This window comes from Erythrolamprus reginae, chromosome 10, assembly GCF_031021105.1.
Source record: "Erythrolamprus reginae isolate rEryReg1 chromosome 10, rEryReg1.hap1, whole genome shotgun sequence".
Lineage (NCBI taxonomy): Eukaryota > Metazoa > Chordata > Lepidosauria > Squamata > Dipsadidae > Erythrolamprus > Erythrolamprus reginae.
The window spans coordinates 21,174,580-21,187,465 of NC_091959.1; the positions used below are offsets into that span (position 1 = coordinate 21,174,580).

Consider the following 12,886-nt stretch of genomic DNA (forward strand, 5'->3'; position numbering starts at 1 on the left):
TTAAATCAAGAGTCACTTCTCTCTCTGTTTCTATCTCTTTCCTGTCATTCTCTGCCGCAATCGTTTTCTCATTTCTCTTTTTTTCTCCCCTTTTTTCTATCATTTCTCTCTCTCTTCCTTCCACTCTTATCTCTCTCTCTCTCTTTCTTCCTCTCTCTCACTCTCTTCCTTCCTTTCTCATCTTTCTTCTTTCTCTCCCTCTCTTTCTCTATCTTGCTTTCTTCCTCTCTCTCACTCTCTTCCTTCCTCTCTCATCTCTTTCTTTCTTTCCTTCTCTCTCTTTCTTTATCTCTCCCCCTCTTGCTCTCTCTCTTTTTCTCACTTTCCCTCTCTTGTTTTCTTTCTCTCACTCTTTCTCTCTCTCGTTCTCTCTCTCTTGCTATCTCTTTCTCTCTCCCCTCTTTCTCTCTCACTCTCTTTCTCACTTTCTCTGCCAGCCCGCCCGCCCGGAACATTCAAAATAAGAAAACCCTTTGCTCTTACTTTGAATGTTCCAGGCGGGCGCGCAGGCAGGGAGATGGGAAGAGCGCGCGCCGGCCTGCGCACCCACCTGCCTCCGGAGAATGCCTGCCCCGCCTCTCTTGCAGCAGAGGAGAAAGAGAGGCGGAGCGGTCGGTGAGCGGCGAGCGGGTCAGCAGGCGAGCGGGCGGCAGGCGAGCGGGGAGTGAGCGGCGGGCGGGCAAGCGTTAGGGGGGCAGCCGGCATGCGCTCCCCAAATCTCCCTGCCAGCCCACCCGCCTGGAACATTCAAAATAAGAAAACCCTTCGCCCTTACTTTGAATGTTCCAGGCGGGCGCGCAGGCAGGGAGATGGGAAGAGCGCGCGCCGGCCCGCGCACCCGCCAGCCTCCGGAGAACGCCTGCCCCGCCTCTCTTGCAGCGGAGGAGAAAGAGAGGCGGAGCGGGTGGCGGGTGGCGAGCGGGCGGGCGAGCGGGCGGGGAGGCGTTTGGGGGGCAGCCGGCGCGCGCTCCCCAAATCTCCCTGCCAGCCCACCTGCCCGGAACATTCAAAATAAGAAAACCCTTCGCTCTTACTTTGAATGTTCTGGACGGGCGCGCAGGCAGGGAGATGGGAAGAGCGCGCACTGGCCTGCACGCCCGCCACCTCCGGAGAATGCCTGCCCCGCCTCTCTTGCAGTGGAGGAGAAAGAGAGGCCGGGCGGGCGGGAGGCAGGGCCAAGAGGCCAGGAGCGCGAGGGGGCCGGAGGCACCATGGAGAGGCAGGGGCGGCCACGGCTCCCTTCTACTGCCCGCGCCTCCCCGCCCGACCCCCCCACGGGCTGGCAGGGGGATGGGGAGTGCGCGGCCAAGGAAAAGGGTGCGCAAGGGGGTATTTTGGAGTGCGCGCGCACTCACGCGCGCAGCTTACAGCAAACAGTGCTTAGGGCTGAGGGGGAAAATGGAATTCAAAGTATAAAACACACCCAAATTATCAGCCACTTTTAGGGAGGAAAAAGGTGCATCTTATACTCTGAAAAATATGGTAATTATTATACTAATATTATTTATAATAATAGTTAGAACTTCAAGATTACTTGCTAAGAGTCATTATGATTGTATGAGAGTCTACAGAAAGGGGCGGCATACAAACAAACAAACAAACAAATAAATAAATAAATAAATAAGGAGCACTTGGTTGAAAGGATTAGTTGGTGATATTACCAATGCCCGGGGGGGGGGGTACATCTATTTGGATAGGAGTAAAATGTGACTTCCCCCCCTTACAGGTTATGTGGGTGTGGCTTATTTTGTGGGCATGACTTGGAGGTCAGTTGGGTGTGGCTTCAGGTGGGCCTGGCCATGGCACTGGGTGGGAATGGCCAGGTTGTCATGTGACTGGTTGGGTGCAGCCAGTAATGGGTTGCAGCCAATACGGCTGGAATCAGAACTCTGGTAGAGGGAATGGAGATGCGCATGCATCTCTGCGCCCCTGAGACATGCACGCATGCACCTGAACAAGATTGGGCTTCTGTGCATGCACAGCAAGCGAGTTCTCGCATAAGGATGCTCTCGCACATGGGATTTTGCCGATGATTGGGAGTTTTTTTGCTTCTGCACATGTGGGGAAGCAAAGAAATAGCCAAAAATAGGTGAAATCCTTGCACAAGATGTTTGTTTGTTTGTTTGTTTGTTTGTTTGTTTGTTTATTTATTTATTTATTTATTTATTTATTTCACTTTTATTGCTGCGCATGCGCAGAAGCCAAATCTCATGCCAAGCCTGCGACGATCCCAGAGAGCCTACCAGTAAGTGCAACCTCCACCTGGGTATGTCCAATTTAGCAGTCCATTTTGCAGGGAGCAGGGGGTTGGAATAGATGACCTCTGAGGTCTCCCCCACCCTTTGATGTGCTCTTTCAAAGCACCCTCCACTATCGGTGCCACCACCTTGTTTTTTGCTTCTGTGCATGGGAAGAAGCTTTTTTTTAGTACCGCACATGCACGCCCCCCTGACCCAAGCCTTCCGAAGCAACTAACGTAGTTTTTCATCTCCGAGAAGTGATGTGGCTAAGCATTTTAAAAAAACCACACACACAACAGTTTTGAAAGCAAGCTGGTGCTATCAATTGCTGTTTTCCCACTGAACGGAAGCGATCACTCTCAGTGTCACCCATCAAATCCTGCAGTTGTCAGAGAGGCTGCCAGCTATGGATCAAGATTGTCAATGCACATCATTTTCAGAAAGAAGATACCTCATTCTCTTGCCTTTATTATTGGCAAGCCTTGAAAAGGATTTGGAATCAGAAGTGGCTTTTCATTATCTGAACAAGGGACAGACTGGAATTATGTTTGCAGTGTGGTGTAATGATATTTAAAATGAAAGAGTAAATAAATAGGGTGTACATAAACTTCCTAGTAAGGGACTGGAGTTACTGAAGTCTCACTCTTTTTTACGGGTTCTAAGAGCCACTTCAGAGAAGCCTCTTAACCAGTTTGTTCTAGTGGTTAAGGCACTGGGCTAAAACAAATTGGGAGACCATGGGTTTTAGTTCCGCCTTAGCCATGAAAGTTAGCTAAGTGACTTTGGGCCAATCACCAGGTGATGTTGAGTTTTAGTTTTGTCTTATTTGTTTGTTTGTTTGTTTGTTTGTTTACTTACTTACTTATTTATTTACTTATTTATTTTGTTTATTTTGTCAAGTATGTATTGGTAGTATACAAGGATATAACAATGTTTATATACATGATATTAATAAGAGAGAAACATCAGGACAGGGGACGATGGGAATGCTGGTGCACTTATGCACGCCCCTTACTGACCTCTTAGGAATCAGGAGCCTGAGGTCCCATTTCAAGTGGATAGTTTAAGGGTAAAGTTTTGGGGGTTAGGTGATGATACTACAGAGTCAGGTAGTGAGTTCCAGGCATTAACTACTTGGTTACTAAAGTCATATTTCCTGCAGTCGGGCTTGGAGCGGTTTACTTTATGTTTATATCTGTTGTGTGCTCATGTGTTGTTGTGGTTGAAGCTGAAGTAGTTGTGGTAGCAGATGATTTTATGGGCTATGCTTAGGTTATGTTTAAGGTGACGTAGTTTTAAGCTTTCAAAATCTAGGATTGTAAGCAGTGTTCCCTCTAATTTTTTGGGGGGGTGGGCGGAAAAGTATAGTGTCTGAGCGGCAGTCCCTTTGGGACTGGGCGGCACAGAAATAATAAATAAATAAATAAACAAACAAACAAATAAAAAACCCACCCTGTTTTGCCTCAGAGAATTTCAAAATAAAATACTGTACTGTGTGTCTATAACAGTGAGCTCATAATAGGGCAACTCTATCAATATCAAAATGTCACTTAAATAGTTGAGCTAGTTTCAAAATAGATTTTTATTTTCTTTCTCTCTTCCTTACTCCCATTCTTTTTCTTTCTCTTTTCCTTCCTCTCTTTTTTCTATCTGTTTCTCTCTCTTCCTCTCTCTCTCCTTCCCTCTCACTCTTTCCCTCTCGGCTTCTGGGCAGGTTTGGAAAACTCTGAGTTGATGATGATTTTTAAGTGAGCGATTGCTCACTGCTCAGCTTAGAGGGAACTATGATTGTAAGTCTAGTTGCGTAGGGTATTTTGTTGCGAGCAGAGGAGTGGAGGGCTCTTCTAGTAAACTATCTCTGGACATTTTCTAAAATGTTTATGTCTGAAATGCTTTGTTGAAAGCCATCTGGCATGACTTTGGCCAATCACCAGGAGACAGTGACTTGGAGTTCTGTCTTAGTCGTGAAAGCCAGCTGGGTGAAGATGGTGAATTCTAATTCTGCCATAGTCATGAAAGTTAGCTAGGTGACTTTGGGCAAATCACCAGGAGACAGTGACTTGGAGTTCTGTCTTAGTCATAAAAGCAGCTGTATAATTTTTGGCCAAGTCCCTTTCTTTCAGCCAAATCCACATCCCATGGCAGTCGCTGTGGGATAATTAGAAGGAAGAAGGTGTGTTGGATATGTTTTGCTGCCTTGAATTATTTGTAAAATTTGTGTGTGTGTGTGTAGTTGAAGCCCTTCCCTAACAATGGAAATTGTCGCACAAGTATCCAAATGGGGAGGGAAGGAGCTATTGAGAATCGTCTGGTAATATGATTTGTGCCATTTCAAACCTGACGTCCTATTTTTGAGAACAGGGTAGAAGTAAAAAAGAGCGCAAACAAAGACTTTAGCAAGCGGAAAAAATGGATTCTCTGCTGTGATGACGATTACTCATTTTTTCTTATCATTGTTTTTTATGATGGCTTTATGGGGGCTATTTTGTTTCCATTTCAACTTGCTTCAGAGATTGAATTTCTTGAAAGATGGACCCATTCCTTTCAAACTTGCAGTTGTTTTTCTTTTTTGCAGAGTTTAAGTTGGGGGGAGGTATAGGGGAGAGAGAAGGGATGAAATGCCATTCTATTCTGTTGGAGGAATTGATACGGTTCACTCTTACCCAAAAGGATGAATTTCTCAAGTTGATGACGTCTGGATAAGTTACATCACCACATTCTCAGTCATGTTAAGGATGACTAGATTGGTTGAGCATTGTATAGCAATGGACTTTGAAGGGTAGCAAGAAAGACCCAAGTCACAACTGTTATTTCCAGTCCATATAAGAGCAGTCATGATAACAAGGTTGGCTGGCGGGACCTCGGGGTAGAGCCTTCTCGGTGGTGGCTCCGACTGCCTCCAGAGATCTGCATTATCTCCACCCTACCGGTCTTCCGGAAAGCCATTAAGACCTGGCTTTTCCAGCAGGCCTGGAATTAGGCTGATTCTAAGTATGTATGTTTTTTATATTATTGTTATTATTGATCATTATTATTAGATTTTAACTGCTTTTATTGTTGTTGCATTTATTCCGATTGTTAGCCGCTCGGAGTCCTTTTAGAGTGAGCGGCGTATAAATACAATCAATCAATCAATCAATCAATCAATCAATAAGACAAAATAAAAGACATACTTGGCATAGTTATAAATAAAAGGGAAAGTATGAAAGAGCAGAATGTCTGATGTTGTGATGTTATTATTACGATATTATGAAAAGAGTCTTCCACACCTCTGCTCGCAATAGAATACCTTATGCCACCAGGCTTGAAATTCTGGACTTAGACAACTTACAACTACGCCGCCTTAGGTCTGACCTAAGCATAGTTCATAAGATTACCAGTTACAATGTCCTACCTGTCAATGACTACTTTAGCTTCAACTACAACAGTACAGAAGCACATAATAGATTCAAACTTAAAGTGAACCATTCCAAATTCGATTGCAGGAAATACGACTTCGGCAACAGAGTGGTCAATGCCTGGAATGTACTACCTGACTTTGTGGTTTCGTCCACAACCCCCCATAACCTTAATGTTAGCCTGTCTGCTGTTGACCTCACCCCATTCCTAAAAGGTCTATAAGGGGTGCGCATAAGTGCACCAGCGTACCTACTCTCCCTGTCCTAATGTCCCCATTTATTCGGATTCATTTCATGCATTCAAATCATGTTTATACTTATATATATAATATCTAATACTGTCGTGACAAAATAAATAAATAAATAAAATGAACCAGCACCTGGACAGAAGGGGCCTTGCCTTTTAAGACCACTCCCCAGTCAGTCCAGCTGATATCGAACAGCAGCTATAGAAAGCCCTGCAGCAAAGCAGTTGTGTGTGGTGTGATTGTGGTGGAGCAGTTGGCATTGAAGGGCTCTGGGAATGAGAAGGGTTGTGGGTTTTGCTTATTCTATATAGGAAACTGGAATTACAGTGTTCCCTTGCCACTTTGCGGTTCACTTTTCGCGGACTCGGTGCACCGTGGGTTTTTATAAAATATTAGTGGAAAAAATATATCATGGATTTTCGCTACTTTGCGGGTTTTCTGCGGAACTCGCTTGACTGAAATGCTACTTGCCTACATGAGATTGTAAACAACACACAATTGGTTGATAGATGGAGAAGTGACCAACCAGAGAGTGCTTCTTTGTATCCCAGAGCCTGATTGGCTCAGTGCAATAGCACATTGTTTACTTTTCGTCTGTGTGCAGCTTCCCCTTCTCTGAGTCTGCTCCTACACTCGAGCCTAAGGTTTAAGAATTCAAAAGATTTTACAGTAAGTGTAAAGGTACAATACATGCACAGAACAGTGTGGGAATGGTTATTAAGAGAATGGGAAAGGTTTATGTAGCCTAAAAGTGTGGGGGAGGGTTTACAAAGTCTTAAAACAGTGTATAAATACTTAAATAAATATAGTGTCCTTACTTCGGAGATTTTCATTTACAGTGGGTGGTCCTGGAATGTAACACCCGTGATAAACGAGGGAACACTGCAACCTGAAGTTAAGGAGAACTGTTTAGTTTACTCGTGATAGTAAGGAGTAGCAGTAGACCAAGGGAGGATGTGATAACAGACTGGAAGTGTCTATGGAGAGTCTCAGTCATTAAGAAAAGTATCTTTTCTTTCCTTAGATGACCGTCCTTATGTCATACTCACGGCACGTGTTCACCCTGGTGAGAGCAATTCCAGCTGGGTTATGAAGGGGACTTTGGAGTTCCTCCTCAGTAGCGATCCACTTGCTGATCTCTTGCGGCAATGCTTCATCTTCAAGATTATTCCCATGCTGAACCCAGATGGAGTCATCAATGGCCAGTGAGTTATTTTATTTAAATACTTATTGTCGTTTTCTATCATGGTGATGACTTTAGGGAGACTGGTGGCTTGTGTGGTTAAGACAATGGATTGGATCATTAGCAATCCTACATTTGAGATCCAAGTGTGCTGCTATGGGGCAGAGTGAGCCCCTGTTCTTCGTTCCAGCTTCTGCCGGGGAATGAAAGAACTCCACCCCCAAATGGATGTTCCCTGAGCAATGGTGATGTCACCAACTAATCCTTTCAACCCAGTACTCCTTACACAAGTGCAATCCAATCATAATGACTCTTAGCTTGGTATGGATAATATAGAATAGGATAGGATAGGATAGGAATAGGAATAGAATAGAACCCTGGTATTCCCCTCGGGTCTAAAAGGACCTGAAATGAAGTTTGAGACCCTGTAAAAAAATTTCCCTGCATATCTGAAACTTGAAATTCCATGGCTTTTTCTCATTTGAGGGGTTCTTTCTAAGGGTGGTGGGTTTTTTTGGGGTGTGTGTGTATAGTTTTTGCTGGGCAAAAAATTTACCAATGTTACCCTCCGGGTCCTTTTAGACCCAGAGCATAAAAGGGTTGGTTCTAGCTACTTGAATGGTCTTTTTGAATACGTTTTTCACTACTATACTAATTTGAACATTTCTGAACACAATGATATGAAAATTGAAATGAAAGAATTAATGCTTATTTGTTTATTTTGCTCAGAAAAGCCCGTCCCCTGTTTTTGTGAAATTTTGTTCATTTTCATCTAGATTAGGCTGCAAAATCTTACTTTTTTGACCATCTTTGGAATTGAAATACTAATTTGAACATTTCTAAACACAATGATATGAAAATTGAAATGAAAAAAATTGATGCTTATTTGTTTATTTTGATCAGAAACGGGCCTCCCCCCACACATCTGTGGGCACTTTTTTCAATTTATAGATAGAATAGCCTGCCAAATCAGAATTTTTTGACCATCTTTGCCATTGGCATACTAATTTGAGCATTTCTGGGCCCAAACCAGTAAAATGAAATTCAACATGGAGAAAAGTAAAATCCTATATCTAGGTAAAAAGAATCAAAAATACACATACAAACTGGGCAAAACCATACTCAATAGCAGTGACTGCAAGAAGGATTTCGGAGTCTTAGTAGACAACCAACTAAATATGAGCCAGAAGTGTGAAGCAGCAGCCAAAAAGGCCAACGCAGTCTTCAGCTGCATTATGACCTTTAAAGCCCTACGTGACATTGGGCCAGAGTACATCCGGAACCGCCTTCTACCGCACAAATCCCAGCGGCCGATAAGGCCCCACAGAGTTGGCCTTCTCCGGGTCCCGTCGACCAAACAATGTTGTTTGGTGGGCCCTAGGGGAAGAGCCTTCTCTGTGGCGGCCCCAGCCCTCTGGAACCAACTCCCCCCAGAGATTAGAACGGCCCCCACCCTCCTTGTCTTTCGCAAATTCCTTAAGACCCACCTTTGTCGCCTGGCATGGGGGAGTTAAGTTATCCTTTCCCCCTAGGCTATTACAAGTTATGCATGGTATGTTTGTGTGTATGTTTGGTTTTTTAGAATAAGGGTTTTTTAGTTGTTTTTATTAATTGGATTGTTCATGTTGTTTTACCACTGTTGTTAGCCGCCCCGAGTCTGCAGAGAGGGGCGGCATACAAATCCAATTAATAATAATAATAATAATAATAATAATAATAATAATAATAATAATAAAGGGATACAATCAAGGGCCAGAGAGGTACTAGTACCACTCTATAAAGCCGTGGTCAGACCACACCTAGAGTACTGCATCCAGTTTTGGTCACCACACTATGAAAAATACTTTGAAATTTTGGAGAAAGTGCAGAAGAGAACAACTAAGATGATAAAGGGTCTGGAAAATAAAACATATGAAGAGCGGTTGCAGGAACTGAGCTTGGCCAGTCTCGCAAAGAGAAGGACCAGGGGAGACATGATAGCAGTATTCCAATACTTGAGGAGATGCCACAGAGAGGAAGGGGTCAGGTTATTATTATTATTATTATTATTTATTGGATTTGTATGCCGCCCCTCTCCGCAGACTCGGGGCGGCTAACAACAGTGGTAAAACAACATGAAGAATCCAATTAATAAAAACAACTAAAAAAAACCTTATTATAAAAAACCAAACATACACACAAACATACCATGCATAACTTGTAGTAGCCTAGGGGGAAAGGATAACTTAACTCCCCCATGCCTGGCGACAAAGGTGGGTCTTAAGTAATTTGTGAAAGACAAGGAGGGTGGGGGCCGTTCTAATCTATGGGGGGAGTTGGTTCCAGAGGGCTGGGGCCGCCACAGAGAAGGCTCTTCCCCTGGGGCCCGCCAAACGACATTGTTTGGTCGACGGGACCTGGAGAAGGCCAATTGCCCCCGGAGGCGGAGTAAAGACGCTAAGACATGGATTGTGGATTAATTAAGAGTCATTTATTAATTAACATATTTAAATAAATTTGAATACGTAAATTTGAATATTTAATTGAAAACCAACTAAGGACCTGCAGAGCCAAAACTAACGGGGCGGAAATTCCTACCATAAAATTCCTTGGCAACATTGGGCAATAACTCCTTGCTGAACCAGGTGAAGGTACCACCTTCACCTGGATCATAGCCACGCCCCTTCGTCGTGTGGGAGGAGTTCACCCTCCAATCCCCGTGGGACAGTGGATCCGGTGATTCCCATTGACATCCTCTCTCCAATCCCCGACGTTGCTCGAACCTCTAGTTCCTGGAGAGAGGCGGTCCATCACCCTTTAAGGATGCCCGAAAGGAGCATGCGCAGTTGCTTCTAATTGCCCATTTCCGCCCCAAACCTGCCAAACCCCAATGACCAAAGGGAGGCCTATTTATGATCTAAATGCGCCACACCCCCTAACCAAACCAATCCGCACCTGTCAGTGTGGAATAGGCGAAAAAACGGCCGCCTCTAAAGGGGAGGCTGCAAAAAATTCCTATTCGGCCCCAAGGCGACCTCCTTAGGACACACTGGTGATAGCGGAGGGTGGGCGGGTGTTCGCTTCAAAAAGCAATGATGTCGGGTCCAATACAGATCGCCCTTAAATAGGGCGATCTTGGACCCGCCTCAGCAGAACCGGCAGCGCGCTCTCATTGGCGCGCTGCCCGAAGCCGAACTTCCGGGTTCCAAAGAACCCGGAAGTTCACAGCTCGAAAGAGCTGATTCACCGTCGCCCCCGCCCCTGAGGCAATTTCGGCCGATGGTTTAAAAACCGTTGGCCGGGCATCTCTGTGGGACCTTATCGGCCGCTGGGATTTGTGCGGTAGAAGGCGGTTCCGGATGTATTCTGGCCCAATGCCATGTAGGGCTTTAAAGGTCATTACCAACACTTTGAATTGTGACCGGAAACCGATCGGCAGCCAATGCAGGCCGCGGAGTGTTGCAGAAACGTGGGCGAATCTAGGAACCCCCACAATGGTTGTTTTCCAAAGCACCAGAAAGCCAAACAAGGAATAATGGGTGGAAGCTAACCAAGGAGAGATTCAACCTGGAAATGAGGAAAATCTTTCTAACAGTGAGAGCGATCAACCAGTGGAACAGCTTGCCCGCAGAAGTTGTGAGAGCCCCAACCTTTACGACTTTCAAGGGCAGATAGGACTGCCATCTGTCTCAAATGGTATAGGAACTCCTACTTGAGCAGGGGGTTGGACTAGTTGACCTGCAAGGTCCCTTCCAACCCTAATAAAATAAATAAATATCTCAAGAATCTCATAGGGTTCCTAATCTTGAAATGATATTATCTGTCTGGCTAAGAAGCCAGGATGTTACTTATTTGATTTCATATGAATGGGGACCTCTTGAAAGAGATAGTCAGGGTGTCCAGCAAACCTGGAAAATAGGGAAGTCGGGGAATTATCAGGGAAATTGGTGGTTCGGGAAATATCAGGGAATTATCAGGGAATTCATGAAAAAAACCCAGAATAAATCAGGGGAAAAAATGAACTGTATTAAAATGTTTAAAAGTGAGGGGAAAATCATGTAAAAAAAGCCACCACGGATCGCACTGCCTGGCAGAGTCAAACAAAAATGAGCATAACTGTGGCAACAACTTGCTTCTCCAACTACTGATATTTCTCCACGGTTTAGCCATTTGGTATGACGTCATCTACGACCGCGCTTTAACTAGATTGCAAGTTACAGGGAAATGTCAGGGAAATATCAGGGAATTTGAAAATGCTTTCCCCCTGGACACCATGATAATCCACATTCCACTCATGGAAATAAATAATTTTTTTATATGAAAATGTGCGATGTAGAGAAGAGAAGGGAAACCATTTCATGAGATCACAAGTGGAAAGGGTTGAGGATGCAATATAACATGGAGAGGGGGAGAGAGAGAGAGAGAGTGCTTAGGGAAAGAGCTGCCTGCTGTTACTGGGAACGATGTGCAGAGATGTGCAGGCTGACTGGGCATCACAAATCACTTCTTCTAATAGGAAGCTTGAGAGGTGATTGCCAAGAGGACTGAGTTATAATGAGGCTATTAAGATGCCTCCCCCCACCAACTACAGTCCACTGAGAATTGAACATGTAAGGCTCTAATGCTGACACCAGTAGGAAATAGGAAATGGAAATCTGTGAATGGGAGTATAACAACCTGTTAGCGAACTCAAAAAAGGATTTTATTTCAAGTTGATTTCCCTTGGATTTGCTCTGGTATATGAATAACACTTAGCTCTTGTTGCTCCCCATGCTCACCTCTAAGGAGGTGACTCGGGATCCATTTCCCAGGCCTTCTAATAAGTGGCTATCTATTTATTTATTTTATTTATTACTTAGATTTGTATGCCGCCCCTCTCCGAAGACTCGGGGCGGCTATCTGCTTTTCTATCTCTATAAAACAACAATATTTGCCTATTGACCTCACATCGATTAAAACCCAGAATCCTTGAACACTTGCTGGCAGTTAAACACCATGATCCCTAATCTTGACCCACTACTCTTCGGTGTCACACCGACACCAAATAGCAGAACCAATTTGATTGGAGCAATACTGGAATCATTGGCCAGGTTCCCACCTGTCATGCACATGAGTTTATCAAAGTCTGGCATTCCCCAAGCAATTTCATCAATAGACACATTGATCTACAACCAGCCCGTGAACCCCTCAAAATTCAAATCAATTGCACAGCCAACCTGTTGCATCCTCAATTTATGACCTGGAAAGTTCATTTCTGAAGGTAATATCACAATGCAAGAAAATGGTTTGAAACCATGGGAGAGGCTGATGTAAGTCATAATCAGCATGTAATCATGGGTTTGCTAATTGTGCTGCAACCTGATTGGCTGTATCCTATAAAAGGAGGAACACCCTTGCATGGGTGTGGTTTGTTACTGAATGGTTTTGTTACAGAGAGCGGTTTGATACAGAGTGGTTTGTAATAGAATGGTTTATAGTTTAGTGGTTGCAGTCATGGATATTATAAGAGTTATAAGAAAGTGTTGTATGATAGTTTATTTAGAGAAGCAGTTTGATAAAAGAGAAAGTAAAATATATTTTTACAAGAAAGCCTGCTGCTGTGTTTCATTGAAGACTTCAATTAGGCATAGTCATTAACTGTGGCTAGTTGGTGGATTAACCTCCGTGTGCGCAAAACTCTCCCTGCCCAACAGAAAGTAATAGTAATAATAATAATAATAATAATTTATTAGACTTGTATGCTGCGTCTCTCCTGGACTTATGACTACCCCAGCTGCAGCTTCAATCTGATTGATTGAAGCTCAGGCAGCCTTCAAGCGGGAGAAGGGACAGCTCCCA

General features: G+C 44.2%; 1 protein-coding gene across 1 annotated transcript in view; it reads left to right on the plus strand.

Moving 5' to 3' along the window:
* Positions 1–12,886, plus strand: part of AGBL1 (AGBL carboxypeptidase 1) — a 376,387-nt gene that overhangs the window by 170,126 nt on the left and 193,375 nt on the right. Inside the window, exon 15 of the mRNA XM_070763167.1 lies at positions 6,911–7,091. Within this exon, the coding sequence (XP_070619268.1) occupies positions 6,911–7,091 (181 nt within the window). The remainder of the gene's footprint in view (positions 1–6,910; positions 7,092–12,886) is intronic.